Source organism: Oncorhynchus nerka, linkage group LG11, assembly GCF_034236695.1.
Source record: "Oncorhynchus nerka isolate Pitt River linkage group LG11, Oner_Uvic_2.0, whole genome shotgun sequence".
Taxonomy (NCBI): Eukaryota; Metazoa; Chordata; class Actinopteri; order Salmoniformes; family Salmonidae; genus Oncorhynchus; species Oncorhynchus nerka.
Window position 1 is genome coordinate 4,749,532 of NC_088406.1, and position 26,069 is coordinate 4,775,600.

The 26,069-nt window shown below is 48.5% G+C and overlaps 1 protein-coding gene across 1 annotated transcript; it reads right to left on the reverse strand.

Annotated features, from left to right (window-relative positions):
* Nucleotides 1-249: 249 nt before the first annotated feature.
* Nucleotides 250-25,087, reverse strand: guca1c (guanylate cyclase activator 1C). The gene is made up of 4 exons (XM_065024160.1): nucleotides 24,756-25,087; nucleotides 14,790-14,939; nucleotides 5,134-5,221; nucleotides 250-4,983 (listed from the first exon to the last, which is right to left on the reverse strand). Exons 1-4 carry the CDS (start codon nucleotides 24,948-24,950, stop codon nucleotides 4,841-4,843), a joined length of 576 nt encoding a protein of 191 aa, XP_064880232.1. The 5' UTR covers nucleotides 24,951-25,087; the 3' UTR covers nucleotides 250-4,840.
* Between the last annotated feature and the right edge of the window lie 982 nt (nucleotides 25,088-26,069).

The window sequence follows — 26,069 nt, forward strand, 5'->3', positions numbered from 1 at the left end:
AATGAAACACCAGGTTTTAAGCTTGTTATAAATAGACTACTGTAGGATTAAATATATGTCAACTAAGTACTCAGTAGCTAAGGATTGTAGCAAGTGCAGGGGATATCTTTCAGTATAAGCAAGCATCCAAATGTATGATTCTGGAAGTTTGTTAGCCATAGAAATCATTGAAGTCAGGGGCGTTTTAAGATGATATTTGGCTAGACGTTTGGATGCCTGCAGTATCATGTTGAAGAAATTAGTTAAAACTGTTGAACCACTTCCTTTATTTAATCAACAGGAAATCGGTATGTTTATTCAGAATGACTGTATTGATAAAATTGTTAAGGCAACCCCAAAAAACATGTTTCAAAATTTATTCGGGATCAGTGTCCCCTTCCACGGGACGGTTGAGCTAACGTAGGCTAATGCGAGGTTGTAAGTCTCAAAAAAAAATCCCAGGACATAGACATATCTGATATTGTCAGAAAGCTTAAATTCTTGTTAATCTAACTTCACTGTCCAATTTACAGTAGCTATTACAGTGAAAGGAGAAGAGAGTGCACAATTTTGAACATAAAAAGTTATTAACAAACAAATTAGGCATATTTGGGCAGTCTCGATACAACATTTTGAACAGAAATGCAATGGCTCATTGAATCAGTCTTAAACCTTGCACATACATTGCTGTCATCTAGTGGCCAAAATGCATATTGCACCTGGGCTGAAATATACATTATAGAATTTCTCTTGCATTTCAATGATGATGGTACAAAAACAACACAAAAGAAGGGTTGGGTTTTCAGAACCCCAAAAGTAGTCTAATGTTGAGATCAGTCCCAACCCAAGGGACACGTGTGCATTTCGAATGTAGGGTCACTTTCAACATCCAGTCTAAAACACACTATGAAACATTTTTAGTGACTCAGAAACCTGGACGTTTTTACTTTGTGAAAATATATTTTTTCTCAAACATTTGCTTATGATTATAAATATCTATAACGTTCCATAATTGTTTTGAAAAACAACAAATCCATTCCATTTATTTAGAATAAGAGGATATACAATACATATATTCAGTTTCTTTAAATATTTTAGCCTGAATACAAATAGGAATGCATAGAATCCTAGTCACCAGCCAGAGAACGCCCCTAAAGTTCAATACCCGTCTGTTTATGGTATAAGGGCTTGCTTCTGACAACAGCACTTATACATCCTCTCTTAAAAGACCTCTAAGAACAATGTATCAGTTGGTGACAAAGTGTGTTTTAAGACCGTTACATAGGAGGATTAGAGAGAGCTGTGGTGACTGAGAGGAGGAGGACTAAAGAGAGCTGTGGTGACTGTGAGGAGGACTAAAGAGAGCTGTGGTGACTGAGAGGAGGAGGACTAAAGAGAGCTGTGGCGATCGTGAGAGCAGGAGGAGGACTAAAGAGAGCTGTGGTGACTGTGAGAGCAGGACGAAGACTAGCGAGAGCTGTGGTGACTGTTAGAGGAGGAGGACTAGAGAGAGCTGTGGTGACTGAGAGAGGAGGATCAGGAGGAGGACTAGAGAGAGCTGTGGTGACTGTGAGAGCAGGAGGAAGACTAGAGAGAGCTGTGGGGACTGTTAGAGGAGGAGCAGGAGGAGGAGGACTAGAGAGAGCTGTGGTGACTGTGAGAGCAGGAGGAAGACTAGAGAGAGCTGTGGTGACTGTGAGAGCAGGAGGAAGACTAGAGAGAGCTGTGGTGACTGTTAGAGGAGGAGGAGGATTAGAGAGAGCTGTGGTGACTGTTAGAGGAGGAGGAGGATTAGAGAGAGCTGTGGTGATTGAGATGAGGAGGACTAGAGAGAACTGTGGTGACTGTGAGAGCAGGAGGAAGACTAGAGAGAGAGCTGTGGTGACTGTTAGAGGAGCAGGAGGATTAGAGAGAGCTGTGGTGATTGAGATGAGGAGGACTAGAGAGAACTGTGGTGACTGTGAGAGATGGAGGAGGACTAGAGAGCTGTGGTGACTGTGAGAGCAGGAGGAAGACTAGAGAGAGCTGTGGTGACTGTTAGAGGAGGATTAGAGAGAGCTGTGGTGATTGAGATGAGGAGGACTAGAGAGAACTGTGGTGACTGTGAGAGATGGAGGAGGACTAAAGAGAGCTGTGGTGACTGTGAGAGCAGGAGCAGGAGGACTAGAGAGAGCTGTGGTGACTGTGAGAGGAGGGGGAGGATTAGAGAGAGCTGTGGTGACTGTTAGAGGAGGAGGAGGATTAGAGAGAGCTGTGGTGACTGTGAGAGCAGGATGAGGACTAGAGAGAGCTGGGGTGACTATGAGAGGAGGATCAGGAGGACTAGAGAGAGCTGTGGTGACTGTGAGAGGAGGGGGAGGACTAGAGAGAGCTGTGGTGACTGAGAGCATGAGGAGGACTAGAGAGAGCTGTGGTGACTGTGAGAGCAGGAGGACTAGAGAGAGCTGTGGTGACAGAGCAGGAGGAGGACTAGAGAGAGCTGTGGTGACAGATCAGGAGGAGGACTAGAGAGAGCTGTGGTGACTGTGAGAGCAGGAGGAGGACTAGAGAGAGCTGGGGTGACTATGAGAGGAGGATCAGGAGGAGGACTAGAGAGAGCTGTGGTGACTGAGAAGAGGAGGACTAAAGAGAGCTGTGGTGACTGTGAGAGGAGGGGGAGGACTAGAGAGAGCTGTGGTGACTGTGAGAGCAGGATCAGGGGGAGGACTAGAGATAGCTGTGGTGACTGTGAGAGCAGGATCAGGAGGAGGACTAGAGAGAGCTGTGGTGACTGAGAGGAGGAGGACTAAAGAGAGCTGTGGTGACTGTGAGAGCAGGAGGAGGACTAGAGAGAGCTGGGGTGACTATGAGAGGAGGATCAGGGAGGAGGACTAGAGAGAGCTGTGGTGACTGAGAGGAGGAGGACTAGAGAGAGCTGTGGTGACTGAGAGCATGAGGAGGACTAGAGAGAGCTGTGGTGACTGTGAGAGCAGGAGGACTAGAGAGAGCTGTGGTGACAGAGCAGGAGGAGGACTAGAGAGAGCTGTGGTGACTGAGAGCAGGAGGAGGACTAGAGAGAGCTGTGGTGACTGTGAGAGCAGGAGGAGGACTAGAGAGAGCTGGGGTGACTATGAGAGGAGGATCAGGAGGACTAGAGAGAGCTGTGGTGACTGTGAGAGGAGGGGGAGGACTAGAGAGAGCTGTGGTGACTGTGAGAGGAGGATCAGGAGGAGGACTAGAGAGAGCTGTGGTGACTGAGAGGAGGAGGACTAAAGAGAGCTGTGGTGACTGTGAGAGCAGGAGGAGGACTAGAGAGAGCTGTGGTGACTGTGAGAGCAGGAGGAGGACTAGAGAGAGCTGTGGTGACTGAGAGGAGGATCAGGAGGAGGACTAGAGAGAGCTGTGGTGACTGAGAGGAGGAGGACTAAAGAGAGCTGTGGTGACTGAAGGCATGAGGAGGACTAGAGAGAGCTGTGGTGACTGTGAGAGCAGGAGTAGGACTAGAGAGAGCTGTGGTGACAGAGCAAGAGGAGGACTAGAGAGAGCTGTGGTGACTGTGAGAGCAGGAGGAGGACTAGAGAGAGCTGTGGTGACAGTGCAGGAGGAAGACTAGAGAGAGATGTGGTGACTGTGAGAGGAGGAGTACTAGAGAAAGCTGTGGTGACTGAGATGAGGAGGACTAAGGAGAGCTGTGGTGACTGTGAGAGCAGGAGGAGGACTAGAGAGAGCTGTGGTGACAGTGCAGGAGGAAGACTAGAGAGAGATGTGGTGACTGTGAGAGCAGGAGTTCTAGAGAAAGCTGTGGTGACTGAGATGAGGAGGACTAGAGAGAGCTGTGGTGACTGAGAGAGCAGGAGTACTAGAGAGAGCTGTGGTGACTGAGATGAGGAGGAATAGATAGAGCTGTGGTGACTGAGATGAGGAGGACTAGAGAGAGCTGTGGTGACTGTGAGAGCAGGAGTACTAGAGAAAACTGTGGTGACTGAGATTAGGAGGACTAGAGAGAGCTGTGGTGACTGAGATGAGGAGGACTAAAGAGAGCTGTGGTGACTGTGAGAGCAGGAGGAGGACTAGAGAAAGCTGTGGTGACTGAGATGAGGAGGACTAGAGAGAGCTGTGGTGACAGTGCAGGAGGAGGACTAGAGAGCGCTGTGGTGACTGTGAGGGGAGAAGGAGGACTAGAGAGAGCTGTGGTGACAGTGAGAGGAGGAGTACTAGAGAAAGCTGTGGTGACTGTGAGAGCAGGAGGAGGACCAGAGAGAGCTGTGGTGACTGTGAGACTAGGAGCAGGAGAAGGAGGACTAGAGAGAGCTGTGGTGACTGTGAGACTAGGAGCAGGAGAAGGAGGACTAGAGAGAGCCGTGGTGACAGTGAGAGGAGGAGGATACTCAAGTAATACACACAGAGAGAACATATAGGCTGCATCCCAATTCTCTACACTTGCACTTCCACACTTCCTGTCATTTGATCTCAAAGTATTTAATTGGTGTAATCATTGCCTAGAGGGTTTCCACCGTGGTTAAATCTATGATGGGACTTTGGGAAAAGGGTGAAAAGACAATCGGGATGTAGAAATAGAGAACATAGAGTAGGCAAGACGGGTCACATGACCTCCTGGCATGGTTCCATTGTCCTTACATCAACTCAGTCTTCTTGGTCGATGGAGATTTGGGACATGGCTCCCCTCCCATTCATGTGGTATATTCACCTTCTCATCAAGATGCTCAAGTTCGTCGTTTGTTCTTTTATACATTTCCTCCATATATTATATATTAAACATTCCACTATAATTGCTTTCCGTCCCAAAACAATCCTATTCTTTCTCAACAACCTAAATTCTGAGTCCATCAAACAGGAAGTGCAACAGGAAGTGACGTCATCCTCATTCGGGTGATTTGACCTGCTTTTTCTGTCCGTTGACAATGATCTTTAGAACGTTGGTGAGGTCCATCATCTTTCCCAACATCTCCATGATGTCTTGGTGGTCCCTGGCTCCTTCGATAAACTCCTCCAGAGTCAACTCACCTGGAGGTGTGAACAATTCAAAAATATATAGAACAAGATACACATCGGCTTCCTAGAGGATGGCAATTAAAAGCATTAAAAAGCTATCTATCTGTACCTATCTGTACTATGGGCAATAAATGTACATCTCTAAATGTTGATCGTTCTTACCTTCGTTATTTATGTCAACCTTCTCATAGATGAGGGTCACAATCTCCTCCGTAGGAGGGTCATAACATCTGGTGATGTCCTGGATAGCCTGAAGTAATCAAAACAGAACAAAGAGCTGAAGTCACAGAGAATATCATTAGAAATAAGCGTTTTTATACTTTCATGTCATCCTCTGGGGTTCTGTCATCCTGTCTTCCTCTGGGTGTTCTGTCATCCTCTGGGATTCCTGTCATCCTCTAGGATTCTGTCACCCTCTGGGATCCGTCATCCTCTGGGGTTCTGTCATCCTCTAGGATTCTGTCAACCTATGGGGTTCTGTCATCCTGTGGGGTTCTGTAATCCTCTGGGGTTCTGTCATCCTGTCATCCTCTGGCTATTCTGTCATCCTCTGGGATTTTGTCATCCTGTCATCCTCTGGGGTTCTGTCATCCTCTGGGGTTCTGTCATCCTCTGGGATTCTGTCATCCTGTCATCCTCTGGGGTTCTGTCATCCTCTGGGGTTCTGTCATCCTGTCATCCTCTGGGGTTCTGTCATCCTCTGGCTATTCTGTCATCCTCTGGCTATTCTGTCATCCTCTGGGATTCTGTCATCCTGTCATCCTCTGGGGTTCTGTCACCCCCTGGGGTTCTGTCATCCTCTGGGATTCTGTCATCCTCTGGGGTTCTGTCATCCTCTGGGATTCTGTCATCCTGTCATCCTCTGGGGTTCTGTCATCCTCTGGGGTTCTGTCATCCTCTGGGAGTTCTGTCATCCTCTGGGAGTTCTGTCATCCTTTGGGAGTTCAGTCATCCTCTGGGTGTTCTGTCATCCCCTGGGATTTTGTCATCCTCTGGGATTCTGTCACCCTCTGGGATCCGTCATCCTCTGGGGTTCTGTCATCCTCTAGGATTCTGTCATCCTATGGGGTTCTGTCATCCTCTGGGGTTCTGTAATCCTCTGGGGTTCTGTCATCCTGTCATCCTCTGGCTATTCTGTCATCCTCTGGCTATTCTGTCATCCTCTGGGATTCTGTCATCCTGTCATCCTCTGGGGTTCTGTCATCCTCTGGGGTTCTGTCATCCTGTCATCCTCTGGGGTTCTGTCATCCTCTGGGGTTCTGTCATCCTCTGGGGTTCAGTCATCCCCTGGGATTCTGTCATCATCTGGGGATCTGTCATCCTCTGGGTATTCTGTCATCCTCTGGGTATTCTGTCATCCTCTGGGATCCTGTCATCCTCTGGGGTTCTGTCGTCCCGTGGGGTTCTGTCATCCTCTAGGATTATGTCATCCCCTGGGGTTCTGTCATCCTCTGGGGTTCTGTCATCCTCTGGGGTTCTGCCATCTTGTCATCCTCTGGGGTTCTGTCATCCTGTCAGCCTGTCATCCTCTGGGACTCTGTCATCCTCTGGGGTTCTGTTATCCTGTCATCCTCTGGGACTCTGTCATCCTCTGGGGTTTTGTCATCCTCTGGGAGTTCTGTCATCCTCTGGGAGTTCTGTCATCCTTTGGGAGTTCTGTCATCCTCTGGGTGTTCTGTCATCCCCTGGGATTTTGTCATCCTCTGGGATCCGTCATCCTCTGGGGTTCTGTCATCCTCTAGGATTCTGTCATCCTATGGGGATCTGTCATCCTCTGGGGTTCTGTCATCCCCTGGGATTTTGTCATCCTCTGGGATCCGTCATCCTCTGGGATCCGTCATCCTCTGGGGTTCTGTCATCCTCTAGGATTCTGTCATCCTATGGGGTTCTGTCATCCTCTGGGACTCTGTCATCCTCTGGGACTCTGTCATCCTCTGGGATTCTGTCATCCTCTGGGATCCTGTCATCCTCTGGGATCCTGTCATCCTCTGGGATCCTGTCATCCTCTAGGATTCTGTCATCCTCTAGGATTCTGTCATCCTCTGGGATTCTGTCATCCCCTGGGGTTCTGTCATCCTCTGGGGTTCTGTCATCCCTGGGGTTCTGTCATCCTCTAGGATTCTGTCATCTTCTGCGATTCTGTCCTCCCCTGGGATTCTGTCATCCCCTGGGATTCTGTCATCCTGTAATCCTCTGGGTTTCTGTCATCCTCTGGGTTTCTGTCATCCTCTGGGGTTCTGTCATCCTGTCATCCTCTGGGGTTCTGTCATCCTCTGGCTATTCTGTCATCCTCTGGCTATTCTGTCATCCTCTGGCTATTCTGTCATCCTGTCATCCTCTAGGGTTCTGTCATCCTCTGGGGTTCTGTCATCCTCTGGGGTTCTGTCATCCTCTGGGGTTCAGTCATCCTCTGGGATTCTGTCATCCTGTCATCCTCTGGGGTTCTGTCATCCTCTGGGGTTCTGTCATCCTCTGGGAGTTCTGTCATCCTCTGGGAGTTCTGTCATCCTTTGGGAGTTCAGTCATCCTCTGGGTGTTCTGTCATCCCCTGGGATTTTGTCATCCTCTGGGATTCTGTCACCCTCTGGGATCCGTCATCCTCTGGGGTTCTGTCATCCTCTAGGATTCTGTCATCCTATGGGGTTCTGTCATCCTCTGGGGTTCTGTAATCCTCTGGGGTTCTGTCATCCTGTCATCCTCTGGGGTTCTGTCATCCTCTGGCTATTCTGTCATCCTCTGGCTATTCTGTCATCCTCTGGGATTCTGTCATCCTGTCATCCTTTGGGGTTCTGTCATCCTCTGGGGTTCTGTCATCCTGTCATCCTCTGGGGTTCTGTCATCCTCTGGGGTTCTGTCATCCTCTGGGGTTCAGTCATCCCCTGGGATTCTGTCATCATCTGGGGATCTGTCATCCTCTGGGTATTCTGTCATCCTCTGGGTATTCTGTCATCCTCTGGGATCCTGTCATCCTCTGGGGTTCTGTCGTCCCGTGGGGTTCTGTCATCCTCTAGGATTATGTCATCCCCTGGGGTTCTGTCATCCTCTGGGGTTCTGTCATCCTCTGGGGTTCTGCCATCTTGTCATCCTCTGGGGTTCTGTCATCCTGTCAGCCTGTCATCCTCTGGGACTCTGTCATCCTCTGGGGTTCTGTTATCCTGTCATCCTCTGGGACTCTGTCATCCTCTGGGGTTTTGTCATCCTCTGGGAGTTCTGTCATCCTCTGGGAGTTCTGTCATCCTTTGGGAGTTCTGTCATCCTCTGGGTGTTCTGTCATCCCCTGGGATTTTGTCATCCTCTGGGATCCGTCATCCTCTGGGGTTCTGTCATCCTCTAGGATTCTGTCATCCTATGGGGATCTGTCATCCTCTGGGGTTCTGTCATCCCCTGGGATTTTGTCATCCTCTGGGATCCGTCATCCTCTGGGATCCGTCATCCTCTGGGGTTCTGTCATCCTCTAGGATTCTGTCATCCTATGGGGTTCTGTCATCCTCTGGGACTCTGTCATCCTCTGGGACTCTGTCATCCTCTGGGATTCTGTCATCCTCTGGGATCCTGTCATCCTCTGGGATCCTGTCATCCTCTGGGGTTCTGTCATCCTCTGGGATCCTGTCATCCTCTAGGATTCTGTCATCCTCTAGGATTCTGTCATCCTCTGGGATTCTGTCATCCCCTGGGGTTCTGTCATCCTCTGGGGTTCTGTCATCCCTGGGGTTCTGTCATCCTCTAGGATTCTGTCATCTTCTGCGATTCTGTCCTCCCCTGGGATTCTGTCATCCCCTGGGATTCTGTCATCCTGTAATCCTCTGGGTTTCTGTCATCCTCTGGGTTTCTGTCATCCTCTGGGGTTCTGTCATCCTGTCATCCTCTGGGGTTCTGTCATCCTCTGGCTATTCTGTCATCCTCTGGCTATTCTGTCATCCTCTGGCTATTCTGTCATCCTGTCATCCTCTAGGGTTCTGTCATCCTCTGGGGTTCTGTCATCCTCTGGGGTTCTGTCATCCTCTGGGGTTCAGTCATCCCCTGGGATTCTGTCATCATCTGGGGATCTGTCATCCTCTGGGTATTCTGTCATTCTCTGGGTATTCTGTCATCCTCTGGGATCCTGTCATCCTCTGGGGTTCTGTCGTCCCGTGGGGTTCTGTCATCCTCTAGGATTATGTCATCCCCTGGGGTTCTGTCATCCTCTGGGGTTCTGTCATCCTCTGGGGTTCTGCCATCTTGTCATCCTCTGGGGTTCTGTCATCCTGTCAGCCTGTCATCCTCTGGGACTCTGTCATCCTCTGGGGTTCTGTTAACCTGTCATCCTCTGGGACTCTGTCATCCTCTGGGGTTTTGTCATCCTCTGGGAGTTCTGTCATCCTCTGGGAGTTCTGTCATCCTTTGGGTGTTCTGTCATCCTCTGGGTGTTCTGTCATCCCCTGGGATTTTGTCATCCTCTGGGATTCTGTCATCCTCTGGGATCCGTCATCCTCTGGGGTTCTGTCATCCTCTAGGATTCTGTCATCCTCTGGGGTTCTGTCATCCTCTGGGGTTCTGCAATCTTGTCATCCTCTGGGGTTCTGTCATCCTGTCATCCTCTGGGACTCTGTCATCCTCTGGGGTTTTGTTATCCTCTGGGATTCTGTCATCCTCTGGGATCCTGTCATCCTCTGGGGTTCTGTCATCCTCTGGGATCCTGTCATCCTCTGGGGTTCTGTCATCCTCTAGGATTCTGTCATCCTCTGGGATTCTGTCATCCCCTGGGGTTCTGTCATCCTCTGGGGCTCTGTCATCCCTGGGGTTCTGTCATCCTCTAGGATTCTGTCATCTTCTGCGATTCTGTCCTCCCCTGGGATTCTGTCATCCCCTGGGATTCTGTCATCCTGTAATCCTCTGGCTTTCTGTCATCCTCTGGGGTTCTGTCATCCTCTGGGGTTCTGTCATCCTGTCATCCTCTGGGGTTCTGTCATCCTCTGGCTATTCTGTCATCCTCTGGGATCCTGTCATCCTCTGGGGTTCTGTCATCCTCTGGGGTTCTGTCATCCTCTGGGGTTCTGTCATCCTCTGGGGTTCAGTCATCCCCTGGGATTCTGTCATCATCTGGGGATCTGTCATCCTCTGGGTATTCTGTCATCCTCTGGGATCCTGTCATCCTCTGGGGTTCTGTCGTCCTGTGGGGTTCTGTCATCCTCTAGGATTATGTCATCCCCTGGGGTTCTGTCATCCTCTGGGGTTCTGTCATCCTCTGGGGTTCTGCCATCTTGTCATCCTCTGGGGTTCTGTCATCCTGTCAGCCTGTCATCCTCTGGGACTCTGTCATCCTCTGGGGTTCTGTTATCCTGTCATCCTCTGGGACTCTGTCATCCTCTGGGGTTTTGTCATCCTCTGGGAGTTCTGTCATCCTCTGGGAGTTCTGTCATCCTTTGGGAGTTCTGTCATCCTCTGGGTGTTCTGTCATCCCCTGGGATTTTGTCATCCTCTGGGATTCTGTCATCCTCTGGGATCCGTCATCCTCTGGGGTTCTGTCATCCTCTAGGATTCTGTCATCCTCTGGGGTTCTGTCATCCTCTGGGGTTCTGTCATCCTCTGGGGTTCTGCCATCTTGTCATCCTCTGGGGTTCTGTCATCCTGTCATCCTCTGGGACTCTATCATCCTCTGGGGTTTTGTCATCCTCTGGGATTCTGTCATCCTCTGGGATCCTGTCATCCTCTGGGGTTCTGTCATCCTCTGGGATCCTGTCATCCTCTGGGGTTCTGTCATCCTCTAGGATTCTGTCATCCTCTGGGATTCTGTCATCCCCTGGGGTTCTGTCATCCTCTGGGGTTCTGTCATGCCTGGGGTTCTGTCATCCTCTAGGATTATGTCATCCCCTGGGGTTCTGTCATCCTCTGGGGTTCTGTCATCCTCTGGGGTTCTGCCATCTTGTCATCCTCTGGGGTTCTGTCATCCTGTCAGCCTGTCATCCTCTGGGACTCTGTCATCCTCTGGGGTTCTGTTAACCTGTCATCCTCTGGGACTCTGTCATCCTCTGGGGTTTTGTCATCCTCTGGGAGTTCTGTCATCCTCTGGGAGTTCTGTCATCCTTTGGGTGTTCTGTCATCCTCTGGGTGTTCTGTCATCCCCTGGGATTTTGTCATCCTCTGGGATTCTGTCATCCTCTGGGATCCGTCATCCTCTGGGGTTCTGTCATCCTCTAGGATTCTGTCATCCTCTGGGGTTCTGTCATCCTCTGGGGTTCTGCAATCTTGTCATCCTCTGGGGTTCTGTCATCCTGTCATCCTCTGGGACTCTGTCATCCTCTGGGGTTTTGTTATCCTCTGGGATTCTGTCATCCTCTGGGATCCTGTCATCCTCTGGGGTTCTGTCATCCTCTGGGATCCTGTCATCCTCTGGGGTTCTGTCATCCTCTAGGATTCTGTCATCCTCTGGGATTCTGTCATCCCCTGGGGTTCTGTCATCCTCTGGGGCTCTGTCATCCCTGGGGTTCTGTCATCCTCTAGGATTCTGTCATCTTCTGCGATTCTGTCCTCCCCTGGGATTCTGTCATCCCCTGGGATTCTGTCATCCTGTAATCCTCTGGCTTTCTGTCATCCTCTGGGGTTCTGTCATCCTCTGGGGTTCTGTCATCCTGTCATCCTCTGGGGTTCTGTCATCCTCTGGCTATTCTGTCATCCTCTGGGATCCTGTCATCCTCTGGGGTTCTGTCATCCTCTGGGGTTCTGTCATCCTCTGGGGTTCTGTCATCCTCTGGGGTTCAGTCATCCCCTGGGATTCTGTCATCATCTGGGGATCTGTCATCCTCTGGGTATTCTGTCATCCTCTGGGATCCTGTCATCCTCTGGGGTTCTGTCGTCCTGTGGGGTTCTGTCATCCTCTAGGATTATGTCATCCCCTGGGGTTCTGTCATCCTCTGGGGTTCTGTCATCCTCTGGGGTTCTGCCATCTTGTCATCCTCTGGGGTTCTGTCATCCTGTCAGCCTGTCATCCTCTGGGACTCTGTCATCCTCTGGGGTTCTGTTATCCTGTCATCCTCTGGGACTCTGTCATCCTCTGGGGTTTTGTCATCCTCTGGGAGTTCTGTCATCCTCTGGGAGTTCTGTCATCCTTTGGGAGTTCTGTCATCCTCTGGGTGTTCTGTCATCCCCTGGGATTTTGTCATCCTCTGGGATTCTGTCATCCTCTGGGATCCGTCATCCTCTGGGGTTCTGTCATCCTCTAGGATTCTGTCATCCTCTGGGGTTCTGTCATCCTCTGGGGTTCTGTCATCCTCTGGGGTTCTGCCATCTTGTCATCCTCTGGGGTTCTGTCATCCTGTCATCCTCTGGGACTCTATCATCCTCTGGGGTTTTGTCATCCTCTGGGATTCTGTCATCCTCTGGGATCCTGTCATCCTCTGGGGTTCTGTCATCCTCTGGGATCCTGTCATCCTCTGGGGTTCTGTCATCCTCTAGGATTCTGTCATCCTCTGGGATTCTGTCATCCCCTGGGGTTCTGTCATCCTCTGGGGTTCTGTCATCCCTGGGGTTCTGTCATCCTCTAGGATTCTGTCATCTTCTGCGATTCTGTCCTCCCCTGGGATTCTGTCATCCCCTGGGATTCTGTCATCCTGTAATCCTCTGGGTTTCTGTCATCCTCTGGGGTTCTGTCATCCTCTGGGGTTCTGTCATCCTGTCATCCTCTGGGACTGTCATCCTCTGGGATTCTGTCATCCTCTGGGGTTCTGTCATCCTCTGGGGTTCTGTCATCCTCTGGGGTTCTGTCATCCTTTTGGGTTCTGTCATCCTCTGGGATGAGGACAAGTAATGGGACTTCCCAACATATATATATATTTTTTTTTTCAAATCAGTGAAAGGAAGTGAACAAGTGCACACTTTAGTAGGAACTCTGTTACCCTATAAGAGCTTGAGTAGTCAGTAGCATTGTCCGATTGGTCTACTCTGAGATGTAAAGTGGTAACTCCAGGCCCCAGAATATATCCTCAGATAGAGTCCGTTGACCGTTTGGACTGTTTGAAGCTATCAAGCCAATCCACAACAGTCAGTTACATTTTTTTTATAGCACTCTACTTTCTTAGTTCACCGATAAGCCTTAAAAGAAAAACTCTTACAGGAAATGTTTCCTCTAAACAGGATAAGACATTTTTTTGAATGACTGCATCTTTGTGGTGACTTAAATAGGACAGGATAAACGTAAAAAATTAATCCAACTCAGAATTCTACAGTATCTTTTTCTGCTCCATAATTTCCAGTGTAGCTAGCTAGCAAAGCAGCAGACATACAGTAGTGAGGGATATATTTAGGTTAGGATTAGATTAGCAACCTTTTGTTGATGTGTACCGTCTAGTTGTCGGCTATTTAAACCTTTCTGATCCCTTCACAGTTAATCTCTCTGAAGTCTATATTTCAGTGGTGATATAGAGAGTTTATAATGTTCCTCAAGGCTCTGAGCCAGATAAAGATGGCTGTATGAAAACCACAGCAACTAAATGACATAAATAATAAATAAGGGTAGCCTAGTGGTTAGACGTAGAGGCGGCAGGGTAGCCTAGTGGTTAGAGCGTAGAGGTGGTAGGGTAGCCTAGTGGTTAGAGCGTAGAGGCGGCAGGGTAGCCTAGTGGTTAGAGTGTAGAGGCGGCAGGGTAGCCTAGTGGTTAGAGCGTAGAGGTGGTAGGGTAGCCTAGTGGTTAGAGCGTAGAGGTGGTAGGGTAGCCTAGTGGTTAGAGCGTAGAGGCGGCAGGGTAGCCTAGTGGTTAGAGCGTAGAGGTGGTAGGGTAGCCTAGTGGTTAGAGCGTAGAGGCGGCAGGGTAGCCTAGTGGTTAGAGTGTAGAGGCGGCAGGGTAGCCTAGTGGTTAGAGCGTAGAGGTGGTAGGGTAGCCTAGTGGTTAGAGCGTAGAGGCGGCAGGGTAGCCTAGTGGTTAGAGTGTAGAGGCGGCAGGGTAGCCTAGTGGTTAGAGCGTAGAGGCGGCAGTGTAGCCTAGTGGTTAGAGTGTAGAGGCGGCAGGGTAGCCTAGTGGTTAGAGCGTAGAGGTGGCAGTGTAGCCTAGTGGTTAGAGTGTAGAGGCGGCAGGGTAGCCTAGTGGTTAGAGCGTAGAGGTGGCAGGGTAGCCTAGTGGTTAGAGCGTAGAGGCGGCAGGGTAGCCTAGTGGTTAGAGCGTAAAGGCGGCAGGGTAGCCTAGTGGTTAGAGTGTAGAGGCGGCAGGGTAGCCTAGTGGTTAGAGCGTAGAGGCGGCAGGGTAGCCTAGTGGTTAGAGCGTAGAGGCGGCAGGGTAGCCTAGTGGTTAGAGTGTAGAGGCGGCAGGGTAGCCTAGTGGTTAGAGCGTAGAGGCGGCAGTGTAGCCTAGTGGTTAGAGTGTAGAGGCGGCAGGGTAGCCTAGTGGTTAGAGCGTAGAGGTGGCAGGGTAGCCTAGTGTTTAGAGCGTAGAGGCGGCAGGGTAGCCTAGTGGTTAGAGCGTAAAGGCGGCAGGGTAGCCTAGTGGTTAGAGTGTAGAGGCGGCAGGGTAGCCTAGTGGTTAGAGCGTAGAGGCGGCAGGGTAGCCTAGTGGTTAGAGCGTAGAGGCGGCAGGGTAGCCTAGTGGTTAGAGTGTAGAGGCGGCAGGGTAGCCTAGTGGTTAGAGCGTAGAGGCGGCAGGGTAGCCTAGTGGTTAGAGCATTGGACTAGTAACCGAAAGGTTGCAAGTTCAAATCCCTGAGCTGACAAGGTACAAAATCTGTCGTTCTGCCCCTGAACAGGCAGTTAACCCACTGTTCCTAGACTCTCATTGAAAATAAGAATTTGTTCTTAACTGACTTGCCTAGTAAAATAAAGTTTTAAAAAATAATAAAATAAAATAGAAGCCCACCTTGAATATTGTCCCCATTTCATCTTGGTCAATCTTGCCGTTTCCGTCCTGATCGAAAAGTTTGAAATACCATTTCAGTTTCTGGTTGATTTCTCCTTTCAGCATCAGACTGACTGCTGCTATGTACTCTACGAAGTCTATATATCCATCCTGGAAGAAAGAGAAAGAGAAAGAGAAAGAGAGAGAGAGAGAGAGAGAGAGAGAGAGAGAGAGAGAGAGAGAGAGAGAGAGAGAGGGGGGAGACAGAGAGAGAGAGAGAGGGAGACAGAGAGAGAGAGAGAGAGAGAGAGAGAGAGAAATATGATTGTTAGACAACAACAAAAAAGAGAATAGATACTTACTATAACTTTCTGGTTAACACCAACACCTAATGTAATTATAATATCCCAGTAAGGTTGCCTCTCATGGATGCCTCTCACGGATGCCTCTCAAAGTTGCCTCTCAAGGATGCCTCTCAAAGTTGCCTCTCAAGGATGCCTTTCAAAGTTGCCTCTCACGGATGCCTCTCAAGGATCCCTCTCAAAGTTGCCTCTCGCGATGGTCTATGTCAGGTATACCCAGAGTGCTGAGGGTATGCCAAATTTCCAACGGGGCTATACATATGGGTGAGTTTTTTTCTCACTGCCAAAAAATAAAATTAAACCATCTAGTGTTCAGCGAAATAACAACACAATGTCAACTACAGGTAGCCTAGTCAAATAATTAACATCCAATCACTTTAACCGTTACTCTCTTGCGGGAATTCCACGAATGGTCCGTATGTAGCTGCTGCTCATGTGGGTACACTGCAGCATCCACCGAGAGGCTCTTGCTGCCAAGGGTATGCCTGACAGCTAGAAAGACGTTTTGGACACTACTATTGACACGTTTTTTCAAACAGAGACAAGCTTAAAGTTTTCTTTACTGACCATATTGTTCACTTACATAATGAGTTTCTCACACGACTGACCTATCTGGGTGATGTTTTTTCTCACCTGAATGATCTGAATCTAGGATTACAGGAACTCTCCGCAACTATATTCAATGTGCGGGACAAAATTGAGGCTATAATTAAGAAGTTGGAGCTCTTCTCTGTCTACATTAACAAGGACAACACACAGGTCTTTCCATCATTGTATGATTTTTTTGTGTGCAAATGAACTCAAGCTTACGGACAATGTCAAATGTGATATAGCGAATCACCTGAGTGAGTTGGGTGCGCAATTACCCAGTTACTTTCCTGAAACGAACGACACAAACAACTGGATTCGTTATCCCTTTCATGCCCTGCCTCCAGTCCACTTACTGATATCTGAACAAGAGAGACTCATTGAAATTGCAACAAGCGGTTCTGTGAAAATTTATTTGAATCAGAATCCAGATTTCTGGATAGGGCTGCGCTCAGAGTATCCTGCCTTGGTAAATCGCGCTGTTAAAACACTGAAGCCCTCTGCAACCAGTACCTATGTGAGAGTGGATTCTCGGCCCTCATGAAAACTAACCACCACTGCCAGATTTCTGGATTCGGTTGCGATCGGAGTTTCCTGCCTTGGCAAAGCTCTCTGTTAAGACACTGATGCCCTTTGCAACCACAGTTGGAGTCAGATGTTTACATACACCTTAGCCAAATACATTTAAACTCAGTTTTTCACAATTCCTGACATTTAATCAGAGTAAAAAGTCCCTGTCTTAGGTCAGTTAGGATCACCACTTTATTTTAAGAATGTGAAATGTCAGAATAATACTAGAGAGAATTATTTATTTCAGCTTATATTTCTTTCATCACGTTCCCAGTGGGTCAGAAGTTTACATACATTCAATTAGTATTTGGTAGCATTGCATTTAAATTGTTCAACTTGGGTCAATCGTTTCTGGTTGCCTTCCACAAGCTTCCCACAACAAGTTGGGTGAGTTTTGGCCCATACCTCCTGACAGAGCTGGTGTAACTAAGTCAGGTTTGTAGGCCTCCTTGCTCGCACATGCTTTTTCAGTTCTGCCCACAAATTGTCTATAGGATTGAGGTCAGAGCTTTGTGATGGCCACTCCAATACCTTGACTTTGTTGTCCTTAAGCCATTTTGCCACAACTTTGGAAGTGTGCTTGGGGTCATTGTCCATTTGGAAGACCCATTTGCGACCAAGCTTTAACTTAACTGATGTCTTGAGATGTTGCCTCAATATATCCACATAATTTACCTACCTCATGATGCCATCTATTTTGTGAAGTGCACCAGTCCCTCCTGCAGCAAAGCACCCCCACAACATGATGCTGCCACCCCCGTGCTTCACGGTTGGGATGGTATTCTTCGGCTTGCAAGCCTCCCCCTTTTTCCTCCAAACATAACAATTGTCATTATGGCCAAACAGTTATATATTTGTTTTATCAGCCATTTCTCCAAAAGTACAATCTCTGTCTCCATGTGCAGTTGCAAACTGTAGTCTGGCTTTTTTATGGAGGTTTTGGAGCAGTGGCTTCTTCCTCGCTGAGCGGCCTTTCAGGTTATGTCGATATACCACTCGTTTTACTGTGTATATACAGTGGGGAGAACAAGTATTTGATACACTGACGATTTTGCAGGTTTTCCTACTTACAAAGCATGTAGAGGTCTGACATTTTTTATCATAAGTACACTTCAACTGTGAGAGACGGAATCTAAAACAAAAATCCAGAAAATCACATTGTATGATTTTTAACCCCAAACACCAATCAATTCAGATATTGAAGCACGTTGGCTAGGAAAAACTCCCTAGAAAGGCCAACACCTAGGAAGAAACCTAGAGAGGAACCAGGCTATGTGGGGTGGCCAGTCCTCTTCTGGCTGTGCTGGGTGGAGATTATAAACCTAGAGAGGAACCAGGCTATGTGGGGTGGCGGGTGGAGATTATAACAGAACATGGCCAAGATGTTCAAATGTTCATAAATTACCAGCATGGTCAAAAAATAGGTCTGGGACAGGTAGCACGTCCGATGAACAGGTCAGGATTCCATAGCCGCAGGCAGAACAGTTGAAACTGGAGCAGCAGCACGGCCAGGTGGACTGGGGACAGCAAGGAGTCATCATGTCAGGTAGTCCTGAGGCATGATCCTACGGCTCAGGTCCTCCGAGAGAGAGAAAGAAAGACTTGCACAAGGCTGGGATGGGCTACAGGACAATAGGCAAGCAGCTTGGTTAGAAGGCAACAATTGTTGGCACAATTATTAGAAAATGGAAGAAGTTCAAGATGACGGTCAATCACCCTCGGTCTGGGGCTCCATGCAAGATCTCACCTCGTGGGGCATCAATGATCATGAGGAAGGTGAGGGATCAGCCCAGAACGACACGGCAGGACCTGGTCAATGACCTGAAGAGAGTCTCAAAGAAAACCATTAGTAACACACTACGCCATCATGGATTAAAAATCCTGCAGCGCACGCAAGGTCCCCCTGCTCAAGCCAGCGCATGTCCAGGCCCGTCTGAAGTTTGCCAATGACCATCTGGATGATCCAGAGGAGGAATGGGAGAAGGTCATGTGGTATGATGAGACAAAAATAGAGCTTTTTGGTCTAAACTCAAATTCGCCGTGTTTGGAGGAAGAAAAAGGATGAGTACAACCCTAAGAACACCATCTCAACCGTGAAGCATGGAGGTGGAAACATCATTCTTTGGGGATGCTTTTCTGCAAAGGGGACAGGACGACTGCACCGTATTGAGGGGAGAATGGATGGGGCCATGTATCACGAGATCTTGGCCAACAGCCTCCTTCCCTCAGTAAGAGCATTGAAGATGGGTCGTGGCTGGGTCTTCCAGCATGACAAAGACCCGAAACACACAGGCAGGGCAACTAAGGAGTGGCTCCGTAAGAAGCATCTCAAGGTCCTGGAGTGGCCTAGCCAGTCTCCAGACCTGAACCCAATAGAAAATCTTTGGAGGGAGCTGAAAGTCCGTATTGCCCAGCGACAGCCCCGAAACCTGAAGGATCTGGAGAAGGTCTGTATGGAGGAGTGGGCCAAAATCCCTGCTGCAGTGTGTGCAAACCTGGTCAAGAACTACAGGAAACATATGATCTCTGTAATTGGAAACAAAGGTTTCTGTACCAAATATTAGGTTCTGCTTTTCTGATGTATCAAATAATTATGTCATGCAATAAAATGCAAATTAATTACTTAAAAATAATACAATGTGATTTTCTGTATTTTTGTTTTAGATTCCGTCTCTCACAGTTGAAGTGTACCTATGATAAAGATTACAGACCTCTACATGCTTTGTAAGTAGGAAAACCTGCAAAATCGGCAGTGTATCTGTAGATACTTTTGTACCTGTTTCCTCCAGCATCTTCACAAGGTCCTTTGCTGTTGTTCTGGAATTGATTTGCACTTTTCGCACCAAAGTACGTTCATCTCTAGGAGACAGAACGCGTTTTCTTTTCTGAGCGGTATGACGGCTGCATGGTCCCATGGTGTTTATACTTGCGTACTATTGTTTATACAGATGAACATGGTACCTTCAGGCATTTGGGAATTTCTCCCAGGGACGAACCAGACTTGTGGAGGTCTACAATTCTTTTCTGAGGTTTGGGCTGATTTCTTTTGATTTTCCCATGATGTCAAGTAAAGAGGCACTGAGTTTGAAGGTAGGCCTTGAACTACAGTGGGGCAAAAAAGTTTAGTCAGCCACCAATTGTGCAAGTTCTCCCACTTAAAAAGATGAGAGAGACCTGTAATTTTCATCATAGGTACACTTCAACTAAATCCAGAAAATCACATTGTAGGATTTTAATGAATTTATTTGCAAATTATGGTGGAAAATAAGTATTTGGTCAATAACAAATGTTTATCTCAATACTTTGTTATATACCCTTTGTTGGCAATGACAGAGGTCAAACATTTTCTGTAAGTCTTCACAAGGTTTTCACACACTTTTGCTGGTATTTTGGCCCATTCCTCCATGCAGATCTCCTCTAGAGCAGTAATGTTTTGGGGCTGTTGCTGGGCAACACGGACTTTCATTTCCCTCCAAAGATTTTCTATGGGGTTGAGATCTGGAGACTGGCTAGGCCACTCCAGGACCTTGAAATGCTTCTTACGAAGCCACTCTTTCGTTGCCCGGGCGGTGTGTTTGGGATCATTGTCATGCTGAAAGACCCAGCCACGATTCATCTTCAATGCCCTTGCTTATGGAAGGAGGTTTTCACTCAAAATCTCATGATACATGGCCCCATTCATTCTTTACTTTACACGGATCAGTCGTTCTGGTCCCATTGCAGAAAAACAGCCCCAAAGCATGATGTTTCCACCCCCATGCTTCACAGTAGGTATGGTGTTCTTTGGATGCAACTCGGCATTCTTTGTCCTCCAAACACGACGAGTTGAGTTTTTACCAAAAAGTTATATTTTGGTTTCATCTGACCATATGACATTCTCCCAATCTTCTTCTGGATCATCCAAATGCTCTCTAGCAAACTTCAGACGGGCCTGGACATGTACTGACTTAAGCAGGGGGACACGTCTGGCACTGCAGGATTTGAGTCACTGGCAGCGTAGTGTGTTACTGATGGTAGGCTTTGTTACTTTGGTCCCAGCTCTCTGCAGGTCATTCAGTAGGTCCGCCCCGTGTAGTTCTGTGATTTTTGCTCACCGTTTTTGTGATCATTTTGACCCCACGGGGTGAGGTCTTGCGTGGAGCCCCAGATCGAGGGTGATTATCAGTGGTCTTGTATGTCTTCCATTTCCTAATAATTGCTCCCACAGTTGATTTCTTCAAACCAAGCTGCTTACCTATTGCAGTTCCAGTCTTCCCAGCCTGGTGCAGGTCTACAATTTTGTTTCTGGTGTCCTTTGACAGCTCTTTGGTCTTGGCCATAGTGGAGTTTGGAGTGTGACTGTTTGAGGTTGTGTGGAGGACAGAGGAGCATCTTAAAGAAGAAGTTACAGGTCTGTGAGAGCCAGAAATCTTGCTTGTTTGTAGGTGATCAAATACTTATTTTCCACCATAATTTGCAAATAAATTCATTAAAAATCCTACAATGTGATTTTTCTGGATTTTTTTTCTCATTTTGTCTGTCATAGTTGAAGTGAACCTATGATGAAAATTACAGGCCTCTCTCATCTTTTTAAGTGGGAGAACTTGCACACTTGGTGGCTGACTAAATACTTTTTTGCCCCACTGTACATCCACAGGTGCACTTCCAATTGACTCAAATGATGTCAATTAGCCTATCAGAAGCTTCTAAAGCCATGACATCGTTTTCTGGAATTTTCCAAGCTGTTTAAAGGCACAGTCAACTTAATGTATGTAAACTTCTGACCCACTGGAATTGAGATACAATTAATTATAAGTGAAATAATCTGTCTGTAAACAATTGTTGTAAAAATTACTTGTGTCATGCAAAAAGTAGATGTCCTAACCGACTTGGCAAAACTATAGTTTGTCAACAAGAAATTTGTGGAGTGGTTGAAAAATGAGTTTTAATGACTCCAACCTAAGTGTATGTAAACTTCCGACTTCAACTATTGGTGAGAGTGGATTCTCAGCCCTCACTAGCATGAAAACTAAATACAGGCACAGACTGTGTGTGGGAAATGATTTAAGACTGAGACTCTTTCCAATACAACACAACATTGCAGAGTTATGTGCATCCTTTCAAGCGCACCCTTCTCATTAACCTGTGGTGAGTTATTCACAATTTTCAAATGTAAGATGGTTAAATAAAGAGGTAAATGATTGATTATTATTATTTGTGCCCTGGTCCTATAAGAGCTCTTGGTCACTTCCCACGAGCCGGGTGGTGACAAAAACTTACACTCAATCTTATGTTTAATTAATATATTGTATAGCGTGTGTGGCAGGCTAACAATGAGGGCAAAAAACAACATTTGAGAGTGCACTGACCCTGGTGCTAGAGGGGGTACAGCTGACCCTGGTGCTAGAGGGGGTACAGATGACCCTGGTGCTAGAGGGGGTACAGCTGACCCTGGTGCTAGAGGGGGTACAGCTGACCCTGGTGCTAGAGGGGGTACAGCTGACCCTGGTGCTAGAGGGGGTACAGCTGACCCTGGTGCTAGAGGGGGTACAGTTGACCCTGGTGCTAGAGGGGGTACAGCTGACCCTGGTGCTAGAGGGGGTACAGGTGACCCTGGTGCTAGAGGGGGTACAGTTGACCCTGGGGCTAGAGGGGGTACAGCTGATCCTGGGGTTAGAGGGGGTACAGCTGACCCTGGGGCAAGAGGGGGTACAGCTGACCCTGGGGCTAGAGAGGGTACAGATGACCCTGGGGCTATAGGGGGTACAGCTGACCCTGGGGCTAGAGGGGGTACAAGATGACCCTGGGGCTAGAGGGGGTATGCAGCTGGAGGTTGAATGTTTGAAAGGGTACTTGACTATAAGAAGTTTGGGAACCACTGCTCTATGTCAACAATAAGACAGGATGGTCTGGGTCAACAGTAAGACAGGATGGTCTGGGTCAACAGTAAGACAGGAAGGTCTGGGTCAACAATAAGACAGGATGGTCTGGGTCAACAATAAGACAGGATGGTCTGGGTCAAAAATAAGACAGGATGGTCTGGGTCAACAATAAGACAGGATGGTCTGGGTCAACAGTAAGACAGGAAGGTCTGGGTCAACAATAAGACAGGATGGTCTGGGTCAACAGTAAGACAGGAAGGTCTGGGTCAACAATAAGACAGGATGGTCTGGGTCAAAAATAAGACAGGATGGTCTGGGTCAACAGCAAGACAGGATGGTCTGGGTCAACAGTAAGACAGGATGGTCTGGGTCAACAGTAAGACAGGATGGTCTGGGTCAACAGTAAGACAGGATGATCTGGGTCAACAATAAGACAGGATGGTCTGGGTCAACAGTAAGACAGGAAGGTCTGGGCCAACAGTAAGACAGGATGGTCTGGGTCAACAGTAAGACAGGATGGTCTGGGTCAACAGTAAGACATGAAGGTCTGGGTCAACAGTAAGACAGGAAGGTCTGGGTCAACAATAAGAAAGGATGGTCTGGGTCAAAAATAAGACAGGATGGTCTGGGTCAACAGCAAGACAGGATGGTCTGGGTCAACAGTAAGACAGGATGGTCTAGGTCAACAGTAAGACATGAAGGTCTGGGTCAACAGTAAGACAGGAAGGTCTGGGTCAACAATAAGAAAGGATGGTCTGGGTCAAAAATAAGACAGGATGGTCTGGGTCAACAGCAAGACAGGATGGTCTGGGTCAACAGTAAGACAGGATGGTCTGGGTCAACAGTAAGACATGAAGGTCTGGGTCAACAGTAAGACATGAAGGTCTGGGTCAACAGTAAGACAGGATGGTCTGGGTCAACAATAAGACAGGATGGTCTGGGCCAACAGTAAGACAGGAAGGTCTGCGTCAACAATAAGACAGGATGGTCTGGGTCAACAGGGTTCATAACTGAGTTATATGAAGATTAGCTGAGGTCTGCACAACGCATCACCGGGGGCAAACTACCTGCCCTCCAGGACACCTACACCACCCGATGTTACAGGAAGGCCATAAAGATCATCAAGGACATCAACCACCCGAGCCACTTCCTGTTCACCCCGCTATCGTCCAGAAGGCGAGGTCAGTACAGGTGCATCAAAGCTGGGACCGAGAGACTGAAAAACAGCTTCTATCTCAAGGCCATTAGCTGATGTGTGGTGAGCTGGTTGGCTGGTTGGCTGATGTGTGGTGAGCTGGTTGGCTGATGTGTGGTGAGCTGGTTAGCTGGTTGGCTGATGTGTGGTGAGCTGGTTAGCTGATGTGTGGTGAGCTGGTTAGCTGATGTGTGGTTAGCTGATGTGTGGTGAGCTGGTTAGCTGATGTGTGGTGAGCTGGTTAGCTGATGTGTGGTGAGCTGGTTGGCTGATGTGTGGTGAGCTGGTTAGCTGATGTGTGGTGAGCTGGTTAGCTGATGTGTGGTGAGCTGGTTAGCTGATGTGTGGTGAGCTGGTTGGCTGATGTGTGGTGAGCTGGTTGGCTGATGTGTGGTGAGCTGGTTGGCTGATGTGTGGTGAGCTGATGTGTGGTGAGCTGGTTGGCTGATGTGTGGTGAGCTGGTTGGCTGGTTAGCTGATGTGTGGTTAGCTGGTTAGCTGATGTGTGGTGAGCTGATGTGTGGTGAGCTGGTTAGCTGGTTAGCTGATGTGTGGTTAGCTGGTTAGCTGATGTGTGGTGAGCTGATGTGTGGTGAGCTGGTTAGCTGGTTAGCTGATGTGTGGTGAGCTGGTTAGCTGGTTGGCTGATGTGTGGTGAGCTGGTTAGCTGGTTGGCTGATGTGTGGTGAGCTGGTTAGCTGATGTGTGGTGAGCTGGTTAGCTGATGTGTGGTGAGCTGGTTAGCTGATGTGTGGTGAGCTGGTTAGCTGATGTGTGGTGAGCTGATGTGTGGTGAGCATTAATTAAGGCACATATTAGTGGTGAATGAGGTGAGTTTCTCTCCTTACAATGTAAGTGCTGTGAGCATATTGAACAGGGCTATATTTAAGCGATAAGGCCTGAGGATGTGTGATATATGACCAATATACCACGGCTAAGGGCTGTTCTTACACACGACGCAACGTGGAGTACAGCCTGGACACAGCCCTTAGCCGTGGTATATTGGCCATATACCACAACCCCCCCTGAGATGCCTTATTGCTGTTATAAACTGGTTACCAACATAATTAGAGCAGTACAAATACATGTTTTGTCAAATCTGTGGTATACAGTCTGATATACTTCGGCTTTCAGCCAATCAGCATTCAGAGAGAGAGAGAGAGAGAGAGAGAGAGAGAGCAGAGAGAGAGCAGAGAGAGAGAGAGAGAGAGAGAGAGAGAGAGCAGAGAGAGAGAGAGAGAGAGAGAGAACGAGCAGAGAGAGAGAGCAGAGAGAGAGAGAGAGAGAGAGAGATAGAGAGAGAGCAGAGAGAGAGAGAGAGAGAGCAGAGAGAGAGAGAGAGAGAGAGAGCAGAGAGACAGAGAGAGAGAGCAGAGAGAGAGAGAGAGAGAGAGAACGAGGGTCTTCTTACCCCGTCCATGTCGAAGGTAAAGAAGACCTGGTCCACGTAGCTGCTAGCTTCTTCTGTCATCCCCTGCATCTCCAACATCGTCTTCAGCTCAAACAACGTGATGAGTCCCGAAGGAGACTCTTTCATAAACTTGTTGTACCAGTGGTGCATGTCCTCTGCCAGGATATCGTCCAGGTTGGACTCGTAGGCGCCCATACTTTCTTATTCCTACAGACACGTTCTGCTTCTGCCTAGGAGAGAGGTGTGGTGTGGGCCTTGGGGTCTGGGGCCTGCCTGCACAGAGCGGAGCCGGAGGGAGGTGAGGCGTAGTGGAGAACAACACTGCAACTGACTCTTGCTGCATTGACTCTGTCTTAATCTGCTTGAGTTAAGCCGCCCCCCCCCCCCCCCCCACCACCACCACCACCCTCCCCGGCTACTAAAAAAAGAGGTAACCCTATAATGGGATAACTGGACAGCTCTACCAAGAACCTGGGGACATCTAGGCTTCGCCGGTGTAAAGTGATGGGCCCCATGATTGGCTGGTTGGACAGAGCCGTCCCACCCAGAGGGGGAAGAACATGCAGCTATTGGCTGAAGACCCTGGCGCTACAGCTCTGGATTAGCATTTCTAAGGAATCTCTGAGCCCACAAGGTCAAGTGTAGTCACGGAGCCCAAGTCACTTTGGCCAGGCCTAATTTCGCTGCCGATGGACACAAGAACCCCCCCCCCCCCCCATCTTGGTTGGTGTCGTAACAGATCACATCACACTAGTTTGAATCCACGTTGTTTCCACATAAAATAGGTTTTCCCAATTGTTAAAACACATTTGCTGAAACCGCAACAAAACACTAAACAGACCATTCCCCCCCCCACAGACATCTTTGCACAAAATGAAACTCTGCATACTAATGAGATATACACACACACACGCGCGCACGCACGCATACAAACGTCAAATGAATCTAACTTGGTGACAACCGAGAACACACTAATGTGACATATTCAAAACACCACTATCAGAACCTATTTCAGTGTATAGACTCCATATGTGTTGCTCAGGGTCACCTGGTGTCTCTCTGCTCAGGGTCACCTGGTGTCTCTCTGCTCAGGGTCACCTGGTGTCTCTCTCCTCAGGGTCAACTGGTGTCTCTCTGCTCAGGACCACCTGGTGTCTCTCTGCTCAGGGTCACCTAGTGTCTCTCTGCTCAGGGTCACCTAGTGTCTCTCTGCTCAGGGTCACCTGGTGTCTCTCTGCTCAGGGTCACCTGGTGTCTCTCTCCTCAGGGTCAACTGGTGTCTCTCTGCTCAGGGTCACATGGTGTCTCTCTGCT

What these genes read in the sequence shown, in the direction of transcription:
- guca1c (XM_065024160.1), bottom strand. Translation starts at nt 24,950, where the DNA reads ATGGGCGCCTACGAGTCCAACCTGGACGATATCCTGGCAGAGGACATG. An exon ending in TTACCTTCGACATGGACGGG is followed by an intron (nt 14,940 to 24,755) that starts GTAAGAAGACCC and finishes TCTTTCTTCCAG; the next exon opens with GATGGATATATAGACTTCGT. An exon ending in AAATGGGGACAATATTCAAG is followed by an intron (nt 5,222 to 14,789) that starts GTGGGCTTCTAT and finishes TGATTACTTCAG; the next exon opens with GCTATCCAGGACATCACCAG.